Genomic DNA, 24031 nt, shown 5'->3' with positions numbered 1-24031 from the left:
TTGAGGGGTAGACTTGGAGCTCCAGGCTGTTGGGTTTGCTGGATACTTAGACTATTTATATAAGGGCTGTGGTGCTTGTGTGCCCTTTCCAATCTGCCAATACAACTAATTTCACTGATGTGTAATTAATGAACTTTGTGTAATTAACATACCCTCTGGTGCAGATTAAGGTAACAATATTTGAAATGCTTGCAGTGCTCACTTTTAGAGAATAGATTTATGATTAGCTAGCTGGCCTTAGGGTATGATTTAAGCCTATTTCGCACACAGCCATCAGTTTATGTTGATGTAGGCAATATTACATTAGTTCTGGCTGCTATATGGGTAGTGAACTGGAGGAGACAGAACAGATTCAAGGATGCCTTTGCAAAAGCCCCAGTGGGAGAGTCAGGAATAAAAGAAGCAGCCCCTGCCTGCTGACTGCGGAAAGAACCAAATGAGGAAGAAAACCAGCTGGAGAGTTCCCCAAACGTGGAGGAGCAGGATGCACTGGCATCTGTGGTGGGATGTATGTGCTTTCCTGGTTGGACTCTGAGCTCCTTCGGGCTCAAGACAGGGAGGAGGCTTTCACCCCTGTGTTTTCAGGGTTTGGCCTGGGCCTGGCACAGAGCTGGTGTGTAGCCAGAGTTGGTCAGACTCTGAGGGAATGGAAAGGTATGTAATGCGAAAAGAGATGAGGGAGAAGGAGATGAGATGAGACGAGACAGGACTGCCTGGTGGGGGCTAGCAGAGTGAGGCCTGCTAGGCCTGGATGGACAGGTCGATGGTTTTCCATCCCAGCTGGGCCCAGGAACTTCACAGTGCAGAAGGGTCCAGGTCGAGGGGGTGTGCTCTCAGCTGGTGACCTTGCCTGTTTTCGCGCCGGTGGGGAGGGCCAGTGCAGGTGAAGAAAGGCGGCTCAGGAGTGACTGGCCCATGAGCCTAGCGCCTGCTTTGTGTCTGGCACTGTGATGTGCTGAGCTCTGGCTGCGGGGGCGGGCCACCTGGATGACCGACGACCGACTTCACCATCCTTCAGCTGACCTCAGCCAAGTCATTTCCTGGCCCTTTCATTGTTATTTAAAAAATGGTGGTGGGAATTGAGGGAAGAAACCAAGCTCATGACTCACTTGCCTCCCTGCCTTGACCATTCAAGCTTTCCTAGAGTTGCTCACCTGGCAACTAGGTTGTTCACAGCTTGTCTACTCTCTTTTGTGGGATTTGGAACGAGGTCACCCCTGGCCATCACAGAGGCCTGGAGGAGGGCTGTTTATGTCATCTCGGAGAGGCAGGCAGGTTTCCCAGGCATGCTTTCTGGTCTGGACGCTGACCGTGCTATCTCTCAGGCCCTCCTCAACATTCTGCTTAAGCAAACATTATTTATGTTCGGCAGGAGAACCATTCCCCACTGTCTGCTTTCTCTTCACTCACATAAAAACTACACATTTAATTTCTGTTTATACATATATAAACCACATCTGTAGGAGCAGCCTGGGAAATGGTCGGTTGAAGATGGATTTTGCCTTTGGAAAATGCAGAGGTGCGTGACATCTGTATATTGTGTTATCAGAAGCGTGACACACGTGGTTGATGGGGACCAGGTGCTTCACAGAATCCATCTGATTGAAGATGTAAACTTCTTGCCGATGGAGGAGGTGGCGGCTCAGTTCTTCTTAGCAGAGGCTTGGTTGCAAATACCTGCCTTCCAGTTTTGGGGGTGGCAACAAACAGTTGAAAACCTTGGGGTGCTATGAGGAGGAAGCTAAGGTTTGGCTCATCAGCTCACACAAATGTGACCTGTGAAAGCATCTTCAGGTGGACAGGAGGGCTATGTGAGGGGCAGACAGTAATTTTAGATTAACCTTAGAGGGTTGGTAGAACTCCTTGGGTATTCAACTGTTCATTATTTACTTCAAGGCTTGCATCAACACCGATGTTTTCCTAATTGGCAGTATAGGACATACGTAACCTTCCCTGCTTTCACTCACATTTAACGCATTCTGACTCTGAATCTTGAAGCCCTTAAATCACAGCTCATTCATTGAACAAAATGAGGGACACAGACTGAAAACACCAACGGGGTGCCACCTTGCTTTGTTTCCTCATTTATTCTTCTGTGGGTTATTTTGCCAAACAGATCAAGCTTTTCATTGGGTTATTTCTCCACAGCTTCATCCTTCTCTCTACCTCAGTCTTCCCTTGCTCTTTGTAGATGAATTTGCCGATTTGGGGGAGTCTCACAGATAGGTTATTGAGGTCTGTTTTGTCTCATTTTAGCTGAGAAGCATTAATAAAATTGGATGATTTCCTTTGATCTTATTTGCAGGATGAAGTGAGAGAATACCACACTGTCTATGGCCCTCAGCTTGGTAAGTAAGATATCCTTAATTTTAGCTTTTACAACTTGTATATTTTCTTATGAATGACTATCTCTCCATTTTTTTAAACTGAAGGAAATGGCAATTATGTGCACATTTGAGTATTTTGAATTGAGACTAGGTGTTGTCCATTGGGATTATAAAGTCATATCTGTCTTGGGAAGTTTTTCTGGAAGTTTGTCAGTATTTTGGTGAATCACTGAGTTTGCTATATGGAGGGATCGGTTTTCTTCCATGATACAGAGCTTGATTCCCTAATACCTCTCTTGTTTACACTATTGTCTGGTATTGAACTTTGAAGGAATGGCTGATATCTTTCTCAGTTGAAAATGAAAACATAGGCGAGAGTCTTTGAAAGTCTTTGAAAGTCTTTGAAATGGGAAGTAATGTGAGATAAACCTTCTGCCAGCCCTGCCCTTCATCTCCGCATCTCTCTAAGGTAGCTTGGATGATGATGATAGCAGTTAACGTTTGATGAATGTGTCAGTGATAGGCCAGGCACCCTTCTGTTTCCTCAACAGGAATTAGCCAGTTCCTTACAACAACCTGTCACGTGAGGTATCTTCTCTTTCAAGGTGAGGAAGCTGGGATGCAAGAGAGTTCTGGTGATTGTTGATCATTCTGGTCTTGATGGGTACCCAGGTTTTCTGAGCTCATCCTGTGAAAGATGGAAACTTCTGAGGCCAAGCAGGGGACCCTTGCATGAGGAGTTACAATCCCAGGACTGGGTCGTGAAGATTCTGAACTTTTACACTGCGGTTGGTGGCATCTTGGTCAGGATCTCTTTTTTCCCCCTGCTGAGTTTATGATTTTGGCAGGAAAGTTTTCCATGCATTCTGTCTGAGCCCTCCCCACTCTTTGAGCCGTCCTAGGTTTTCTCTCTGGCAACTCTCCGTCCCCCTGCCCTCCATGGGGGTCTCTGGGGGACATTGGTTGCTGGTATGTGAGTATTTATTGTGCTAGCATTGGTCTTCTCTTTAAAGCAAAACCCACAACTCCTTAGAAGATAACTGGAATTTCAGAGCGAACTTGCTGGCATACTTTTATGCTGCAGAACAGATTGTCACATGCTGGGTTGAGTGGCTGAAACAGGCTGGAGCTGGGTTTTCAGGCTGGGGTCCCCTGGAGTGTCTCTCACAAAGGTCCCTGTGTGGGCATCATCTGGGCCTGGGGACACGCTGCCCTTTCACCAGAGCCTGTTTATAAAGAACTCTACAAGCAGGCTTTTGTTTTCTTTTGCACTTTCTCTAGTAGCTTTATTAAAATGCTTTAAAAAGAGGGGGAGCTAGGAGCCCTTGAATGCCAGGAGCATTGGTTTTAGAGGGTGCAAAAGCAATGTCTCTATTAAAAGTTGCACCATTGGCTTCTGCCAACCTCCAAGCAGCAGGAGAATGATGCCTCCGCCAGGGTGGCCGCACATGTTGGCTCTCGCACAGAGGAGCTGGGGCCGGCCTCATGGGGAAGGGCAGGGCTCTGGCTAAAAGGCTAACTGCTCAGGTTTGACTCCTGGGTGACCTTGGGCTTCTCTGGGCCTCTGTCTGCCCATAAGTCAGTGGAGATAATCATAGGGTTCATGTGAGGGTTGAAATGTGGTAATGATCTTTAGATGGGAGCCCTGATGAGGGTGTACACCCAGGAGTTCAGCATGTAGTCACTACACACTGTGCACGCCCCTGGGGGCAGGAAGCCTGACCAGGAGTGAGGCTCCTCCTGCACCCGAGTCTGCATACACCCTAGGGACGCCTGTGCTTGCTCTTCTTCAGGAAGGCGCTGTGGCTCCCATCGTCCCTCTGCAGACATACCATGCTTTATTGTGCTTTGCTCTGTGGTGGTTTGCAGATACCCTGTTTTACGAGTTGGAGGTCTGTGGCAACCCCACCCTGAGCAGGCCTGTTGGCACCAGTTTTCAAACATTTGCTCACTTTGTGTCTTTTGAGTTACCTTTTGGTAGTTCTCACAATGTTTCAGGATTTTCATCATTACTTGTTAGGGTGCTCTGGGATCCGTGATCTTTGTTGCTACAATGACTTGCTGAAGGCTCACCTGATCTTTAGCATTTTCTAGCAAAAGGGGATTTATCATTAAGGTGTGTACATTGTTTTTAAAGATATAATGCTATTATACACTTCATAGACTACAGGATAACATAAATATAACTTTTATATGCACTGGGAAACCAAAAAATTCATGTGAACTCCTTTTTTTTGTGTGTGATATTTGCTTTATTGCAGTGGTCTGGAACAAAATCCTAAATCTCTCTGAGGGTATACCTATCCACAGGGCTGTAAATGAGCTGACTGTGAAAGGCAGCACTCATTTCAATTTGTGGATATTTAGCTCCTTTGGGTTCACTTACAGGACTGACTCTTCAGGCATGGGCCCCCAAGCTTTCTAGGCAAAGCTGAGAACTGCAATTCTTCCATTTTGGCCAAACTCACATTAGTGGCTGGGAACCAGCCTCACCCCCCTCCCCTCCTGCCCAAAACAAGATAGGAAGGCTGAGCTTAATAGAGACTCGGACGACAAGATTTAAATAAATAAGCTGTATTATCTGTACACACAAAAAATATAAATACAGTTTTGTGTTTTAGAGGAGGCGGTGCCTCCTCCCACATTCTTCAGCAGCCCTAATAATCTTGTGGTGCTGCCGAGTCACGATTCACAGGACAAACAGTAAATGTACATTCATCTCATGCAAGGAGCACGCTGCTTCCCACCCCAAACCTCGGTCCTCTGGGCTCGCTCTGAAAGCCGTCTTCACCCGCTACAGCCTGACACGTGCACAAGCTAGAGGACCTCCGCTGTTCAGGAACTGTAAATATTGGCCACTGGCTTTCCAGAGCGATTGAACTAGAAAGAACCAACCGCATTAGTACCAGCATGGAACCTGTCTTCCGCATTCCGTGCATGACTGTTGTGTCACAAACGAGTCCCCTCTTATTGCCCCATCATCCCGTGCCACTACTACAATGTATTCTGTACACAGTGGGTGGATCCAGAGTTAAACATCAGCTGCTTCTAAAAATAGGAACAATACAACAATCGCTGCTGAGTTTACAGGAACACAGCTGCAGGAAGTTAATAAAAAGTCCCCCAAATACTTTATTTTTTTTTTCTGGAAGACAATGTACAATTATTCATATTGCACTTTTTTTATACAAGAAATCCTAATAAATATTCACAAAAGATATACAGACATAGAAAACATTCTCTTTTATTTTAAATAAAAATTACACTGATTTTTTAGTAACATGATTTCTCAGAGCCCATTACTATTGTGAGGAAATCACCTTAACTGCCCACAGCTCACCTGGGCAGGACACAAAGCACATTGCCTTCCCCCTACCCCAACTTTTGTTTCCTGGCTGGCTGGAAAACGCAGCCCTGATGTCAGTGGTGGCCTCTGAGGTGAGTGACATTTTGCGAGTCTGAATATGTGGCGCGGGGCAGTCTGTGTGGGGGGTGAGTGACTCTGACCACCCTGCTCTGCTCTAGCTGCTGCTAAATGGTGGCCATTGTGGTGGGGGGCAGCCCAAAATCACTCGCCCACAACCACTCTGCTGAACGAGCAATTTGCCAAAATGTCCCAGATTTTCAGTTTTGCCACTTGACTTGCTACAGCCTCTCTACCATAGCTGATGGCGTGACTAGGCTGCTTTGCCCACACTGAATTAGCAAAGCCGAGGTATATTAATTCTGCTAGAGTATATCATATTTCCCTGTATGGAGGGTATTCGGCTTTGCTGCTGTGCCCCTTGGCCCTACCCACACCTCTTGTCTGAATACAGGGGCAGCTGTCATGGGGCTGCGGTCCCACCCATTACCTGGTCAGCTCTGGAAGGAAGTGGCTGCTCTGATCTAATGGATGCTCTGACAGGTTGATTAATGGCTTGGTTTTTGACAAGTTGACCCTAGTCCCTGGCCCTTCAGTGAAGCATTAAAAACCTTACAGGTAGGAAACCCAGTCTATTCATGATCAAAACACCTTGGCCTGTGTCAGCAGTTGGTTCTGGGCTGGGGGACTCTTGATTTAGAGACGCCAGGGGTGGCATGACTGCACAGCTAGACCCTGCTGTCTCACCAGCTTTGCCCTGGGGGTGTGGGTAGAAAGTTCACTGAGCCACCTCAGGGGCTCCTCTCCACCCTGGGGAGGGCATGGCCCCTGCATGCGGCCTGGGCCCGAGGGCAGAGAGCTCTGGGCCTCATAGCCTCCCCTGACCCCACAGAGGTCCACCAGGCATGTGCGCTTGGGGTTCAGACCCTCACCCGCTGCCTGCTTATTCCCTGCTGTCCCCTTCTCTCAGGAACACACACCGCTTTCTTTGTGCTTCTGTCCCTGCCCTCCCTACTGCATTTTCTGCATCACCGTGCACTTCAGCTACTTGGATTGGTTTCCCTTTACCCTACAGTGTTTTGAGTTCTTGTTGCTCTGACCCTCACCACCACCCCGAAGAGCTGAGTTCTGGGCTGGGTCTTTAGCATGGCTGGTGTTTCCCCTTCCCAGTCTTGACCATCCCTGGCCAGGAGAGACGCCTTGGTTGTCCAGAGTCAATACTAATGAATGCTTTACAAACTCTCAGGCGCCTGCCCTTCTGCCCCTCTCTCTCATTTGCTGTTGGCTCTGGCTCCCTGCCCTCCCAAGGGCTACGCGGGCCTCTTCCTGGGTCTCTCTGGGACCAAAGTTGGGAGGGAGCTGGCTGGCCAGGGGGCTCTGCTGTCTGGCCCGTTCTGCTCTGCAGCCTCCTCAGACCTCCATCCTTGTCCTGTCCCCTCATTCTGTCCTCCAGCCAACTGAGAGCAGACATGCTGGGAGCCTCACATCTGGGGAGGGGGCAAGGAAGGAGGTCGAAGAGGGTGTGTGTGTAGGGGTGGGGAGGGGCAAATAAATAAATAAAACGAAGAAATCTTAAGTTCTGTCCAAGCTGGTTGCATGAGTCCTCTGTGCGGCCAGGGAAGTGTTCTCGCCTCACCCTGTCTTCATGCTTTGGCACAGGTTCCACAGCAGCGAGATTTGAACTGGTTGAGTTGGCAGAGTTTCAGCTGTTTCACCTTCTCGCAGTACCTGGTGGTGTCTCTGCATTCCGCTGGGAAAGGGGACAGAAAGGAGATGTGAAACAGACTCAGTCGTGGCCGTGGCCACCAGGTGCCTTCTGGGGTCAGACCCTTGTGCTGGAAGGGCCACCACTGTCCGGCACCTCTGAACTAGCCTTGCTCTGGTGGAGCTTGGCCACCTGCTCCCCAGGCTGCAGCTGGGCGCTGAATGCTGGGGCTCTGGGCCTTTCTGATGGCCCCCTTCCTTCCTGAGGGTGGTCGGGACTGCCTCACCTCCTAGGCAAGGTGCCCTTTCCCCATGGCATTTGAGTATCTGAAGCTCTTCCTCCTTGAGATGGTTCCCAGAAGGACTAAGTCCTGCTCCACTTCGGGGTGGGCGGGGCATGCAAGTGAGGCCTGCGTGTGGTGGCAGGCCTGAAGTGTGACTCTTCCCTTGCCTGTGAAGCTTTGGTTGCTGTAATGCCCCGCCAGCCTCTCTACTCTTTCCCTACACTGTGGCGTCCTAGTTCAGTACCAGCACAGGCTACATGGTTCTTCACTACTGATGTGGATTGGGGCTGCGCACATCAGCCCCGGTTAACACAGTAAGTCTGAACTATTTTCATGGAAAACAGTGGTCCTGAGTGTGGGAGCTGGCAAAGATGGGTCAGGCAATAACCTGCTGTGTAGAAGAAGCAATGGGACTGTCTGTCTAGAGATCTCCCTTCAGCATGGGGAATCTGAGACTCAGTGAGGCCCTGACTAAGGAGAAACTGCACAGCAAGCCTTAAACTTTTCCTATTCTTTGCCTCATGCTTTGTCTCTGTCCCTGGGAGGAAGCATCTCCGATGTATTTTGGGTCCAAAGGAAGAAAAAAATAGGTCCCCACCCAACTGGGATACAAATGTGGTGCTGGGCTGAGGAGGAGGCTCTAGACTTGAGGGAGGGAATGAGTATCAGACTCATGAGTATCAGGAGGGAGGGCGTAGTCGGCAGGTCCTCGTTCTGTGGGCAGCAGACCGCGAGGGCTGCAGTATTGGCTGAGCGGGAGCAGCTGTTTGCTGCTCAGGTATAAACAGTGCTTTCTCCCCAAGAGCCACTGTTTAGCTGTCCTCTCTGAGTGTCTGTGTGTGTGTGTGTTAGTCACTCAGTCGTGTCCAACTCTTTGTGACCCCATGGACTGTAGCCTACCAGGCCCCAGGCTCCTCTTTCCATGGAACTTTCCAGGCAACAAGACTGGAGTGGGTTGCCATTCGCTTCTTCAGGGGATCTTTCTGACCCAGGGATGGAACCAGGTCTCCAGCATTGCAGGCAGACTCTTTACTATCTAAGCCACCAGGGGAGTACCACAGCCAAACTACTGTAGGTGAGCCGGAGGATGATTTCATCCAGCACTTAGCCAAATGCACCTGGCTCTCTCAGGGGCCAGGATGGAGCCCTTGGGCCACATCCAGCCATCCTCTGTGGCCTAGACACATGTATACACATCCTTGCACACACCTTTGTTTGCCTGCATGCACCCTTCTGAAAACACCTGACTCTGGCCCTGGCTTAGGATCCCTGGGAAGGTGGGACTACGACCCTGTGTTCAGGCTCGGTCCCTGGGACTGCCCGCTGCACCCGAGGCCTGGTGGGGAGATTGCAGGTGGCTCTGTGGGGTTGGAACATACTGTTTTCGCAGGGGGTGATGTTGCAGCGCTGCCAGTTGGCTGGCCGAGGTCCCCAGGAGCACAGGTGGTCGGGCACTGCCTTGTTGGTGCGGGCGTGCACGCACTCCACGCGCCGGGACTGGAAACCGTAGTTGCCGCAGGTCGCCGTGCAGAGAGTCCACAGGCTGACCCTCCAGTACACGTTGCAGGCTTCTGACCAGCAGTTCTGGGTGCTCACAGGCCTGTGCCAGGGGAGTGGGAGTGGCAGGGTTAGGGTCTGCGCCTCTGGGGGCCGGATCAGGGGAGGCAGATGTGAACACACTGCTGTAAACCTAAGACTGTCAGGCGTCCATCAAGAACTCCCAGTGCTGCCAGCCCTGGGTTCTGATCTCTTTTTCTGAATGGCTGCAGGGTCTCAGAAGACCCCTTCCTCTAACTGGGCTGCTGTCTGCTCATCTCTACAGCGTCTCTGTCCCTGCATGATCTGAGAATGAGCTTCACCAGGCTGGTGGCTGGCAGAGCTGTACTCAGGGCCTGGGACCTTAGGGGCGGGGGTGATGAGCCCTCACCCCCAGGGAAGGGAGGAGAGGGGCTGGGGGCTGGGTAGGAATGGTAGGCGGAGACCCGGAGACAAGGGGCTCAGTGTAACTTCTAAAGGGAAGTGGGCAAGAGGGAGAGGCTGGTGGAGCCTTGGGCTCTGGTGCCCCCTTTGTGGACCTGACCTCCTATCCACCCTGGGGCCAGAGCCACTCTCTTGTGCCAGCTATTCTCCTCAGAAGAACAGCATCCTCTGTGCTCCCATCTCTGAACAAGGAAAGCCGAGCCTGATCCATTCAGTAAGCGTGAGGCCACCCCGAGCTGTCTACCTTTAGGAGTCCAGTGGTCTGGAGAGGGTGGAGGTGAAAGGGACGAGCGTCTGACCGCTGTGGGAGGTTGGAGGAGACAGGTTCACTCACCGTCGTCTTTCCACGCTGTTGACACAGGGCTGGAGAAGGGGTGGTCTGTGGCTTTCTCTTACCTCGGAAGGGCGCTGCACTGCTCTGATGGTAAGGTGATGCCATCCAGCGTCTGGCAGAAGACTTGTCTGTGCTGCACAGAAAGGCGAGGCCCGATGCAAGGCCCATTGCACTGGGAAGCAGAAAAAGGTGACATACATGTTAGCCAGCCATGGGACAGGCCGCCATGCCCAGGCTGCGTGGGGCAAAAGATCCCTGTGCAGGGGCTTGTTCGAGGTGGTCAGATCACTGATTTTGCCTCTCTCTAGGCCAATTTAAAGGTTATCCATCACGTTTCCTTTTCCTAGTGCCACAATGGGATGGTTAGCTCTGCTGAATCCTGTGAGCATTCTCACATTGTTGTTGCTGTTTAGTTGCTAAGTCATGTCTGCCTCTTTTGTGACCCCATGGACTGTAGCCCACCAAGATCCTCGGTCCATTGGATTTCCCAAGCCAGAATTCTGGAGTGAGTTGCCATTTCCTCCTCCAGGAAATCTTCCCAACCTAGGGATTGAACCTTTGTCTCTTGCATTGGCAGATGGATTCTTTACCACTGAGCAAATGGCTAATGGTAGTGTGGAGGTGGTCAGAGATGTCAGCTGCCTCCCAGATGAACCGTATGCCAGCTGACTTGGCACAATGTACTAGGGATGTGGTGGTAAACTTGAGAGCTGAAGACCTCTAAACAAGACCCCCTTCCCTCCTTCAGTCCAGAGGGTAATCTGGTTTATTCTTGCTGAATTCATTAAAGTAATGATCATTTCTTTCCTTTCTCTGGTTTCATTTCCTCCAGGATAAACCAAAGGTGGCTGAACAAAAGTAGACTTAAGTGTATATAGTTAGTCCACACTCATGGAGATGGTTAAGCTTTTCCCAGGGTTGGCAGAGCCAGCCTATCATGGTAAATATTCCCACCAACAGTGATGTCTGTACAATGAGAAAGCAGCAGGCAGGCCCTTAGCCAACATCTGCTATTTGAGTAGGGTAAGGGGACAGATACGCCTTGGAGGTCATTTTAGAACGAAGGCTCTTAACTTGAAAGTATCTGGACTCCTAGGGATTCACAGGGGAGCTGTTAACCCTTAAAATTACAAGCGGAAATCCTGTTTTATTTTAAATTTTATTTTTTCTTTTTAGTCTTTGACCTCCTCACCTATTATTTCCACACTCCACCCCCTGCCTCTGGCAACCACCAATCTGTTCTCTGTATCTGTGAGCTTGCTTTAAAAAAAAAACAAACCTATATTCCACATATAAGAGAGATTATATGGTATTTATCTTTCTGTGTGTGTGTGTGTGTGCGCCATCATGTTATTTTTGTGACTCCATGGACTGTAGCCCACCAGGCTCCTCTGTCCATGGGATCTTCCAGGCAAGAATACTGGAGTGGGTTGCCATTTCCTACTCCAATCTTTCTCTGTATGACTTATTTAGCTTAGCATGCCCTGAGGTCCATCCATATTGTTGCAAATGGCAAGATTTTAGTCTTTTTTATAGCTGAATAAAATTCCATTGTGTGTGTGTGTAAAGAAGATGTGTGTGTACACACATACACACACACACATATATATACACACTACGTTGTCTTTATCCATTCAGCCAACAATGGATGCGTGGAGGTTGTTTCTATATATTGGCTGTTGTAAATTATGCTGCAGTAAAACATAAGGTGGAGATACATTTTCAACTTAGCATTTTCATTTTCTTTATGTAAATACCCAGGAGTGGAATTGCTGAATCACATGGTAGTTTTAACTTTTTGAGGAATCTTCATATTGTTTTTCATAGTGGCTGCCCCAATTTACATTCTCACCAACAGTGTAGGAGGCCTCCCTTTTTTCCACATCCTCACCAACACTTGTTACTTCTTGGCTTTTTAATAATAACCATTTTGACAGGTATGCAGCTGTATCTCAATGTGTTTCTGATTAGTATTTCTCTGACAATTGATGTTGAGCACCTTTTAATGTACCTTTTGGCCATGTATATGTCTTTGAAAAAATGTACATTCAAATCTTCTGCTTATTTAAAACTGAAAAAAATTTTTTTGCTATTGAATTATATCAGTTCTTTATATATTTTGGATATTAAATCCTATTGGATATATGATGTGCAACTATTTTCTCCCTTAGTAGGTTATCTTCTCATTTCATTGATTTTCCTTTCCTGTGCAGAAACTTTAAGTATGACGTAGTTTCACTTTCACTTTTGTTACTTTTGATTTTGGTGTCAGATTTTAAAAAAATCAATACCAACACTGATGTCAAGAAGAGTACCACCTACGTTTTCTTCTAGGAACTTTACGGTTTCAGGCCTTACATTCAAGTCTTTGCTCCATTTTTAGTTAATTTTTGTGTATGGTATAAGGTAGTGGTCCAATTTTCCAAACTACATTTATTGAGGAGGTTGTCCTTTCCCCATTGTATGTTCTTGGCTCCACTGTTGTAAATTAATTGACCATATATTTGTGGAACTATTTCTGATTGCTTTGCCTTCATTTTACTTAGAACTCCGTGGGTTTCCTGAGCCTGGATGTCTGTTTCTCTCCCCAGGTTTAGAAAATTTTCAGTATTATATCTTAAAACAGGATTTCTGCTCCTTTTTTTCTGGGACCTATATAATGCAAGCCCTTTAATCTAGCTTAACTTTCTTTCCGGCTCTGATTGGATGAGCTCTACTGCCCTGACTTCACATTTACTGACCCTTTCTTTGCTTGATCTAGTCTGTTGCTGAACAGCTCTAATATAATTTTCAGTTAATGTGTTCTTCAGCTCTGTGATGTCTATTTGGTACCTTCTTGTATTTTCTATCATTTTGTTGAATTTCTCATTCGGTTCACACATCTTTTTATTCACCCATGCTGAACTTCTAAAAGCTCTCAGGTGATGCCGATATTATTGGTCCATGAACCTCATGTTAAATAGTAACGAGGCTTATGGCATTACAAAGAATAGGGACCTGCTTGATCTGAAAATCTTTTTAGTAATTTTGCGTTGGTGATATTGTTTGGATTGGTGTCAAACCATAGATTCCCACCAAACCTCCACATTTCTCTCCTGTAAGAATGAAAATGGTAAGTTTCTGACAAGAAAATTCTTTTGAAATGGTGTCACGCAAAGATCTATTCCTTCATTTTCCTATCTCTTTGAAGTCTGTGAAAACCATGCTGGTTTTAGTCGAAGTAGAACTAAGACCACCTTCTCAGTTCTAACAACCTGGCTTCATGTATAATTCAACTTTACTCTTTTTATCCAACACATTTATGAGGCACCTGTCGTGGGTAGGGAATGTGTTCCATAAAAGCATGTGTGAAGGAATGATGGCAAAAACAGCCCTGGAATGTTTACAGGAGAATTATATGAGAGGTGGAATTATAAACGTGGCTGTAAAACACGTGCCACACCGTGAGAAATACTGTCTGCTGTCTGAGGAGTTTGGAGCTTCTTATGAATGCTGCTTTGTTGGGGTGGGGGAAGGGAGGCACCTAAAATGGTTTTTAAGTGGGAGTGTCATGATCAGAGTTACTCTTTAAAAAGATTATTCTGTCAGCAGTATAGTAATTGAGTTGGAAAGTCTGGAGAAAGAAATCTAGGTAACAAATTGTGCTGAGCAAAATGAAGGCAATGGAAATGGAGGTGATTCTATGGAAGTATGAGTCACATGGCTTCAGGAGTAGCACTCCTTGACTCTCAGGAGTAACAGGGAGCCAGCTGAGTCTCAGGTTTAAGGACTGAAAAACTAGGTAAGAGTTTGTTTTGAAGATGTTTTGTATGAGATGTTTGTGATGTATGCAAATATGTATGTTCATTAAGCAGGTGGGTATATAGATCTGTGACTTAAAACTTGAGCTGTACTGAACGCTATCCATTTGAAAGTCATCAGTACACAGGTGGTGCCTAGGAGTCACAAGTAGTATAACCCAAGGGGAGAGAAAGCATGAGATGGAGAAAAGGCTTAGGGCAGAACCTCAAGGGACACTAATTAAACTGCGGGAAGAGGAGAAAAACAGAACATAGAAAATGTATTCACAGAGACCAATATGGAGAAGGCAATGGCACCCCACTCCAATGTTCTTGCCTGGAGAATCCCAGGGACAAGGGAGCCTGGTGGGCTGCCGTCTATGGGGTCACACAGAGTTGGACACGACTGAAGTGACTTAGCAGAGACCAATAAAGGAGTTTCCAGAAAGGAAAGGGGGTCAGTGGTATCAAAATCAAAATGCATCAAAAAGAACAAAGAAGTGGCCAGGACCCAGTGGAACTTATAGGCTGCACTGGTGATCCTGGAAAGGGCTCTTTGAATGTGGCAGTTGGCGCTGAAGTCAAACCAGCAATGAACTGAGATACAAACAAGAGAGGAGGAAATAGGGCTCTTAGACAGACACACTCCTTCAAGAATTCCTGATTGTGAGGATGTCAGCAAAATGGCAGGGTGGGTAGCTCTAATTGTACACAAACATCAAAAAGCTGCCAGAAACTGGCTAAACTAATCTTACAGGAATTCTACAAAAGTTAAAGGCCTATAGCAACTTAGAAATACCCAATAAAGAAAAATCCATCTTCAAAACACTAGGAAAAATTGTGGAGTTTTGAGAGAACACCCAGTGAAATCAGTGAAGGTGTGCATAGACAGGCACAGAGAAAGTGGATTCAAAGACTGGGAGGGATGTCTGTTTTTTCCAGTGCCCAAACCCCAGCAAGGCAGTTTTGGTCTAGACATAGTGGCAGCAGCCCATTTTTCTTCCACCATCTCTAGGGAGCAGAGAAGATCCTAGTTGCAGTGTGCAATGTTCTAACCTATCAGAGAGCTACCTGAAGGACTGGTCTGTCTCTTCTAATTCAGGTGCCATCCTCTACATGTGAAAGCTGCAAGGGGACTGTGGACTCCTGGGGCAAGAGATCACAGATGGAGACATGCAATAGGCTACCTAAGACCCTGAGGACAACCTGAGGTGAGACTATCTTGGAAATTAAGACGTTCAAGAGCAGCTGTATATAAAGAGGAATTCTGAAAGTCAGAAGCAGGCCCAGGTAAGACATAAGCTCAGAAAAGACCTCAGAAGACCTTACATTTTCATCTCAGGCTGATCCCTAGGTTCAGAGAACACCCAGCTAATCAGTGAAGGTATGCACAGGCACAGAGAAAGTGTATTCAAAGACTGGGAGGGATGTCTGTTTTTCTCAATGCCCAGTTTCCCGTAATAAGTCATAAGCACATCAAAGAAATAGGAAATCATGGCCCATTCAAGGAAGAAAGTAAAGTGGCAGAGCCAGCCCTAAAGAAACACAGCATCACATGTATTAAAGACTTTCACACAACTGTCATAAACATGTTCAGAGATCTAAAGCAAAAAATGAATAAAGAAAGGAAATCAGAAAAATGTTATGTGAACAAAATGAGGATATTGACAAAGTCAGAAATTATAAAAATAGATTTGGAGCTAAAAAATACTTATCTGAATTGAAAATTTCATGAGAAGAGTTCTACAGCAGGTTTGAAGAGACTGAAAAAACAATTAGCAAGCCTGAAAACAGTTCAATTGATGTTACTGAGTCTTAGGAGCTCAAAGAAAGAAAGTGAAGAAAATGGGACCAATGTATACAGATTTTACCTATCTAACTCTATGAGTCCTAGAAGGAGGAGAGAGAGAAAGAGGCAGAGAAGTCATTTGAAGAAATAATTGCTGAAAAATCCCCAAATTTGATGAAAACTACAAACCTGAGACATTATAATCAAATTGTCTTACAAAGAATTTTGAAATCGACAAGATAGACTCATCAGGTATAAGAGATCCTCTCAACAAGCTTAGCAGATGATTTCTCAGCAGAAGCCCTGCAGGCTGAAGGTAATAGAGTTATATCTTTAAAGTGCTGAAAGAAAAAAAAAATGTACTTAGAATTCTATATCCAGTGCAACTGTCATTTAAAAATGAGGATAAACGTAAGATTTTCCCAAATAAGATCAGAGGAAGTTCATTAACCACTATACTTGACAGTAAGATACATGAGAGACCCTTAGGTTAAAATGAAAAGATGTGAGATAATAGCTCTAAACCATATGACATGGCCAGCAAATATAAATACATGCTGAAATATAAAAATTGGTATTATACTTTTGTTATGTAACTACACTTTTTATTTTCTATAGGATTTAAATGACAAAATGCATTAAAATGATTATAACTCTGTTAGTTGATGTATAGTGTATAAAGATGTAACTTTTATATTATTAACATAAAGGGGAAAGGTTCTATAGAAATAGTTTGTGTGTGCTTGATGTTGCTATAAATAAAAACTAGATTGTTATAACTTTAGAATGTTATATGTAAGTCCAAGAGCAACCACAAATTAAATATTTGTAGACTGTATTTCAACAACAAAAAAAGGAGTAAAAAACATCACCTAAACACAAAGGCAGTAATGAAATGAGCAGGAGAAGCTATAAGACACCTAAACCAAATAACAGTGGCAAAAGTGAGTCCATCCTTATCAATAATTATTTTAAATGGAGGAAAAAAAGTCTCCAATCAAAAGGCACAGATTGGCAATCTATCTACAAGTGACTCACTTTTTAATATAATTTAAAAATTACAGTGTTGTGCTTCTGGTATATAGCAAAATGATTCATATATGTGTTGTATATATATCTTTCGTATTTTCATCATAGGTTGTTACAAGATATTGAATATAGCTCCTGCTATAGGTCCTTCTTGTTTATCTATTTTAAAAATTAATTAAAATTTTTATTTATATTGGATATGGGCTTTCCTGGTGGCTCAGATGGTAAAGAATCTGCCTGCAATGTAGGAGACCCAGGTTCAATCCCTGCAGAAGGGAATGACTACCCACTCTAGTATTCTTGCCTGGAGAATTCCATGGACAGAGAAACCCGGTGGGCTACAGTCCATGACTGCAAAGAGTCAGACACGACTGAGTGACTAACACTTTCATTTTCATTCGTTTTCAGAAGGAGAAGAGAGAGGAAAGGGTTACAAATATATTTGGTGAAATTATGGCTGAAAAATTCCTGAAATTGAAGAAATTCCCACACAAATGAACCCAAAGAGATCCACATCAAGACACATCATCTGAAGCAATAAAACAACAGAGATGGACTTGGAGGGTATTATGCTAAGTGAAATAAGTCAGAGAGAGATGAATACTGTATGATATCACTCATATGTGGAATCTGAAAAATATAAGAAAATAGTGAATATAACAAAAAAGAAACAGACTCACAGATTTACAGAGCAAACTACTGATTACTAGTCAGATGAGTGAAGGGGAAGGGACAAAATGGTAGGGAATTTAGAGATAGTAACTATTATGCAAAATAAGCTATGAGACTAGATTGTATAATGCAGAGAATATAGCCAGTGTTTTGTGATAAATATCAATGGAGTATAGCCTTTGGAAGTTGTGAATCACTATTATACATCTGTAACTTTATATAATATTGTGCAGCAACTATATATTTCACATTCATATGACTGATTAACAATGTTGTGTTTCAGGTGTACAGCAAAGTGATTCAGCAGTGCATATACATTTATCTATCCTTTTTCAAATTCTTTTCCTGTTTAGGTTATTACAGAGCACTGAACAGAGTTCCCTGTGCTATACAGTGGGTCCTGTTGGTTATCTATTTATTACTTTTTAAAACTGGAGTATAATTGGCTTCACTAGTGGCTCAGACGGTAAAGCGTCTGTCTGCAGTGCAGGGGACCTGGTTCGATCCCTGGGTTGGGAAGATCCCCTGGAGAAGGAAATGGCAGCCCACTCCAGTATTCTTGCCTGGAAAATCCCATAGACCGTGGAGCCTGGTAGGTTACCGTCCATGGGGTCGCAAAGAGTCGGACACGACTGAGCGACTTCACTTTCACCTTCTTTCATAATTGCTTTACAATGTCATGTTAGTTTCTGCTATATAACAGTGTGAATCATATATATATATATATACACATACATCCCCTCCCTCCCACCCACCCTTCTAGGTCATCAGAGCCCTGAGCTGAGCTCCATGGTGATACAGTAGCTTCTCACTAGCTATCTGTTTTACACATGGTAGTGTTTATATGTCAATCCTACTGTCCCAGTTCATCTTACCATTGCTTTCCCTCTCTGTGTCCACAATGTCCGTTTCTCTATTCCTGCCCTGCAAATAGGTTCATCAGTACCATGTGTCTAGATTCCATATATGCGTTAATATATGATATTTGTTTTTCTCTTTCTGACTTACTCTAGGTCCATCCACATCACTACGAATGACCCAGTTTTGTTCTAGAGTAACGTTCTGGACTCCGAATATTGACGGCTGAGCAACGGCCCATTGTGCATGTGTACCACATCTTCTCTGTCCTCTGTAGACGGCCATCTGGGTTGCTTCCCTGCCCTGGCTATTTGAACAGTGCTGCAGTGAACACTGGGGTGCATGCATCTTCAAACTATGGTTTTCTCGGAGTGTATGCCCCGGAGTGTGATTGCTGGGCTGTATGGTTTTATTTTTAGTTTTGCAAGGAACCTTCATGCTGTTCTCCATAGAGGTTGTATCGATTTACATTCCCACCAAGAGGCTCCCTTTTTGTCACGGCTTCTCCAGCACTTACTGTTCATACTTTCTGATGATGGCCATTCTGCCCGGTGTGAGGTGAGGTCTCGTTGTTTAGATTCGCATTTCTCTATCAGCCAGCGATGCTGGCCATCTTTCCTTGCGTTTGTTGGCCATCTGGATGTCTTCTTTGGAGAAATGTCTATTTAGGTCTTCTGTCCATTTTTTGATCGGGTTGTTTGTTTTTGTGATTCTGAGCTGCATGAGCTGTTTGTATATTTTGGACATTAATCCTTTATCAATTGCTTCATTTGCAAATATTTTCTCCCATTCTGAGGGTTATTTTTGTCTTGTTTAATTAGGTCTCATTTGTTTGTTTTTATTTTCATTACTCTAGAAGGTGGTCAAAAAGAATCTTGCTATTATTTATGTCAGAAAGTATTCTAGCTATGTTTTCCTCTAAGAGTTTTATAGTTTCTGGCCTACATTTAGGTCTTTAGGCCATTTTGAGTTACTTTTATATGGTGTTAGGAAGTGTTCTAATTTTATTTTTTCACATGTAGCTGTCTGGTTTTCCCAGCACCACTTATTGAAGAAGCTGTCTTGTCTCCATTGTATATTCTTGCCTCCTTTGTCAAAGGTAAGGTGCCCTTGGGTGCTTGGGTTTATCTTTGGGCTTTCTATCGTGTTCCACTGATCTACATTTCTGTTTTTGTGCCAGTACCATACTATCTTAATTACCGTAGCTTTGTAGTATAGTGTGAAGTCAGGGAGCTTGATTCCTCCAGCTCTGTTTTTCAAGACTGCTTTGACTATTTGAGGTCTTTTCTGTTTCCATATAAACTGTAAAAAATTTTTTGTTCTAGTTCTGTGAAAAATGCCATTGGTAATTTGATAGGGGTTACATTGAATCTGTAGATTGCTTCGGGTAGTATAGTCATTTTCATAATATTGATTTTTCCATCTAAGAACATGCTATATCTCTGTGTCATTTTTCTTACAGTTTTCATCTTTTTTATAGTTTCCTGCATACAAGTCTTTTGTCTCTTTAGGTAGGTTTATTCCTAAGTATTTTATTCTTTGAGTTGCAATGGTGAATAGGATTGTTTCCTTAATTTCTCTGATTTTTTTTGTTGTTAGTGTATAGGAACTTTGTATTCTGCAGCTTTACTAAATTCATTAATTAGCTCTAGTACTTTTCTGGTGACATCTTTAGGATTTTCTATGTATAGTATGTACCTGCAAACAAACAGTGACAGTTTCAAAAAACTGAAAACATTTCCCTTAAGATCACAAAGAAGGCAAGGATGTCTTCTCTTGCCACTTCTATTCAACATGGTTTTTGAAGTCTAGCCATGGCACTCAGAGAAGAAAAAGAAATGAATTCAAATAGGAAAAGAAGTAAGATTGTCACTGTTTGCAGATCTACAAGGCAAGCTGCTAAGATTCAATGCAGTCCCTATCAAATTACATTGCAATGGCCTTTTTCACAAAACTAGAACAAAAAAATCTTAAAATTTGCATAAAGACACAAAAGACCCTGAATAGCTGAAGTAGTCTTTAGAAAGAAAGAGTTGGAGGAATCAGGCTTCCTGTTTTCAGATTATACTATTAATACAAAGGTACACAGTACAAAAGAATACGGTACTGGTACAAAAACAAATATAGATCAATGGAATATAAAGCCCAGAAATAAACCCATGCACCTATGGTTGATTAATCAATGACAAAGGAGGCAAGATTATACAATGGAGAAGTGACAGCCTCTTCTATAAATGGTACTGGACAGTTACATGTGAAAAAAAAGCTTGGATACTATAAAACTCTTAGGCAGAATCATCTATGTTTTCCTCTAACATAAACTGCAGCAATATCTTTTTGGATCTACCTTCAGTGAAAATAAAAATGTGCTCTGCTGTGCTTAGTCATGTCCGACTTCTTTGCGACCCCATGGACTGTAGCCCACTCTGTCCATTGGGATTCTCCAGGCAAGAATACTGGAGTGAGTAGCCATTCTCTTCTTCAGGGGATCTTCCCAACCCAGGGATCAAACCCAGGTCTCCCACATTGTAGCAATTCTTTACCATCAAAGCCACCAGGGAAGCCCAATAAATGGGAACTAATTAATGCTTTTGTGCAGCAAAGAAAACCATAGCCAAAATGAAAACACAACCCATAGAATGAGAGGAAATATTTGTAAACAATGCATCCAGCAAGGGATTCATCTCCAAAACACACAAAAATAAACAACTCAATCAAAAAACTGACAGCTCTAATTAGACATTGCTCCACAGAAGAAATACAGCTGGCCAAAAAGCACATGAAAAGATGCTCAACACTACTAATTATTACAGAAGTTCAAATCTACAATGAGCTGTCACTTTAGCAGAATGATTATCATCATAAAATCTACAGAAAATAAATGCTGGAGAGGGTGTGGAAGAAAGAAAGCTTCCTATACTGTTGGTGGGAATGTAAACTAGTACAAGCACTATAGTATGGGGATTTCTTAAAAAACTAGAAGTAGAACCACCATATTACACTGTAACCCCATACCTGGCCATATATTTGTAGAAAACCATAGCTCAAAAAATACATATATCCCATTGTTCATTGCAGCAGTACTTACAGTCGCCAAGACATAGAAGCATGATGAATGTCCACTGACAAAGGAATGGATTAAAAAGAAAGTATAAAAAGAAGGAAATAATATCATCTGTGGCAACATGAATGGACCTAGAGATGATCATACTAAATGAAGTAAGTCAGAGACAGAAATACAAATATTATGATATTGCTTGCTGTGGAATCTAAAAAAGATACAAAATGAACTTATTTTCAAAACAGCCTCATAGACTTCACAGGCAAACTTATGTGTATCAAAGGGGAAAGGTGGGGGAGATAAATTAGGAGACTGGGATTAACATATACAGACCATATATAAAATAGATAAGCAACAAGGACCTATTGTATAGCACAGGGAGCTCTACTCGATATTCTGCAATAACCTATATGGGAAAAGAACTTGAAAAAGAGTGGATGTGTGTGTGTTTGTGTGTAAATATATATAACTGAATCACTTTCTGTACACCTGAACTAACATAACATTGTAAATCAACTATTCTGCAATATAAAATAAAAAGGAAGATTTCAAAGAACCTAACCTTAGGCCTTAAGGAACTAAAATAAGAAGGGCAAACTAAATCCAAAGCTAGCAGAAGGAGGGAAATGATAAAGACTAGTATGGAGATAAGGAATAGAGAAAATCAGTGAAGTCAAATGTTTGCTCTCTCTAAAGATCTACAAAATAGACAACTTTTAGCTACACTGACTACAAAAAAGAGGACTCAGTATTAAAATCTGAAATGGAAGTGGTAACAACATTACTACTGATTTTATAGAAATAAAGATTAAAAGAGTACTATGAACTGTACACCAACAAACTGGATAACCTAGGTGTAGTGGACAATTTTCTAGAAACATATAACCCACCAAGAGTGAATCATGAAGTAAAAGTATGACTAGTAAAGAGATTGAGTCAGTAATTAAAGACCTCCCAACAAAGAGAAGCCCTGTACCAGAAAGCTTCACTGGTAATTCTACCCGGTATTAAAATAATTCATACCAATTCTTGTCAGACTCTTCAAGAAAACTGAAGGGCAAGGAACACTAACACTGCCTAATTCATTCTATGAGGCCAGTATACCAAAAGACTATAATAAAACTAAAGAACAATATCCCTTCTGACTATTGATGATGAAATCCTGAGCAAAATACTAGCTAACCAAATTTAGCATAATAAAAGGATTATATGCCACAAAGTCATAGGATTTATTTTTGGAATGAAAGGATGATTCAACATATGAAAATCAGTCACTGTTCTATAATACCGCATTAGCATAATGAAGAGAAAAAGCACATGACAAAATCCAACAGCTTTTCATAATAAAACAAAAAAAACTAGGAGTAGAAAGAAACTACCTTAAGATAATAAAGACCTAACAACTAACATCATCCTCAATACTAAAGACTAAAAACTCTTCCCCTAAGATGAACAAGAATGCAATATTTAGCATTCTTGTACATATTATTGGAAGTTCAGAGCAATTAGGCAAGAAAAAAGAAAACCATGCAAGTTGGAAAGGTGAAGCAAAATGACCTCTGTTCAGTTTACAAAGATACATAAAAACTCTTAAAATCCCAATAAATGAATTCAAAGTTGAAATACAAAAATCAACATTTAAAAACCAGGTGCATTTCTATACATGATTGATGAACAATCTCAAAAGGAAATTAAGAGAACAATCCCATTTATAATAGCACTAAGAAGAATAAAATACCTAAGAATAAATCAAGAAGTGAAAGACTTACACATGGAAAACTAGAAAAAGAAATTAGTCACATAGCTGGAACAATCTGCAAAAAAAACAACAAAGCTGGAGGTTTTATACTTCATAATTTCAAAACTTACTATAAATTTGGAGTAGTCAACACAGTGTAGTTCTAGCTTGCAGAAAGATATATAGACCAATGGAATGGAATAGAGAGCCTAGAAACAAATTCTTGCATATATGGTCAGATGAAGTATGCCAAGAGCTTTCAATGGGGAAAGGACAGTCTTTTTGACAAATGGTTCTGACAAAACTGAATATCCACATAAAAAAGAATGAAGTTGGAGCCTTACTTTACACTATATAAAAATGAACTCAAAATGAATCACAGACTTTAAATGTAAGAGTTAAGTGTAAAACTGAAGGAAACAGAGGAGGAAGAGCTTCATGTTACTGGATTTGGCAATCATTTCTTGAATATGACACTGAAAGCATAGGAAACAACAAAAATTAGATAAACTGGATATCATCAAAACTTAAAGCTCTTCTTTATCAAAGGACACTATCAGCAGAGTAAAAAGGCAACCTACAGAGTAGGAGAAAAATCTGATAAAGGATTAATATTCAGAAAACATCAAGAAGTACAATTCAACAAAACACAAAGCCTTAAACAGACATTTCTCTAAAGAAGATCTATAAATGGCCAACATACACATGAAACTATATTCAACATCCCTAGAAATTAGGGAAATGCAAAGCAAAACCACAATGAGATACTAATTCACATCCACTAGGATGTCTATTATTAAAAACCCAGAAAATAACAATCATTGAAAATGTGGAAAAACTGAAACTTTTGTGCACTGTTGGTGAGAATGTAAAATGATGTAGCTGCTGTAGAATACAGCATGGCAGTTCCTCAAAACTTAAACACAGAAGTACCATATGATTTAACAATTCCACTTCTGGGTATATACTCAAGAGAATGAAAGAAGACACTTGAATACATATTTATACATGCATATTCAAACTAGTGCTATTCATAATAGCCAAAAGATGGAACCAAACCCATTCATTCAATGACATGTATGCATAAACAAGATGTGCTGTATACTTAACAC

General features: G+C 43.0%; 2 protein-coding genes across 5 annotated transcripts in view; one reads left to right on the top strand and one right to left on the bottom strand.

Moving 5' to 3' along the window:
* SAXO1 (stabilizer of axonemal microtubules 1) overlaps positions 1-17626 on the top strand; it is a 90668-nt gene extending 73042 nt beyond the window's left edge. The window contains exons 7-9 of one of the 2 annotated variants that reach the window (XR_011254387.1): positions 2306-2348; positions 14875-15062; positions 16999-17626. The gene's annotated coding sequence lies outside the window, so the exon portion shown is untranslated. Of the gene's footprint in view, positions 1-2305; positions 2349-14874; positions 16417-16998 lie in introns of those variants that run through there. The other variant, XR_011254386.1, reaches the window with a different exon arrangement.
* The window catches only part of ADAMTSL1 (ADAMTS like 1), a 1110365-nt gene continuing 1091219 nt past the window's right edge, over positions 4886-24031 (bottom strand). For all 3 annotated transcript variants that reach the window (XM_069576633.1, XM_069576634.1, XM_069576635.1), the window contains 3 exons: positions 10056-10165; positions 9059-9279; positions 4886-7441 (listed from right to left, as the gene is read on the bottom strand). In XM_069576633.1, coding sequence (XP_069432734.1) covers positions 7335-7441; positions 9059-9279; positions 10056-10165 — 438 coding nt within the window. In that variant the 3' untranslated portion in view covers positions 4886-7334. The remainder of the gene's footprint in view (positions 7442-9058; positions 9280-10055; positions 10166-24031) is intronic.

This window comes from Ovis canadensis, chromosome 2 (assembly GCF_042477335.2).
Source record: "Ovis canadensis isolate MfBH-ARS-UI-01 breed Bighorn chromosome 2, ARS-UI_OviCan_v2, whole genome shotgun sequence".
NCBI lineage: Eukaryota > Metazoa > Chordata > Mammalia > Artiodactyla > Bovidae > Ovis > Ovis canadensis.
This window is presented reverse-complemented; position numbering and strand designations above follow the sequence as displayed.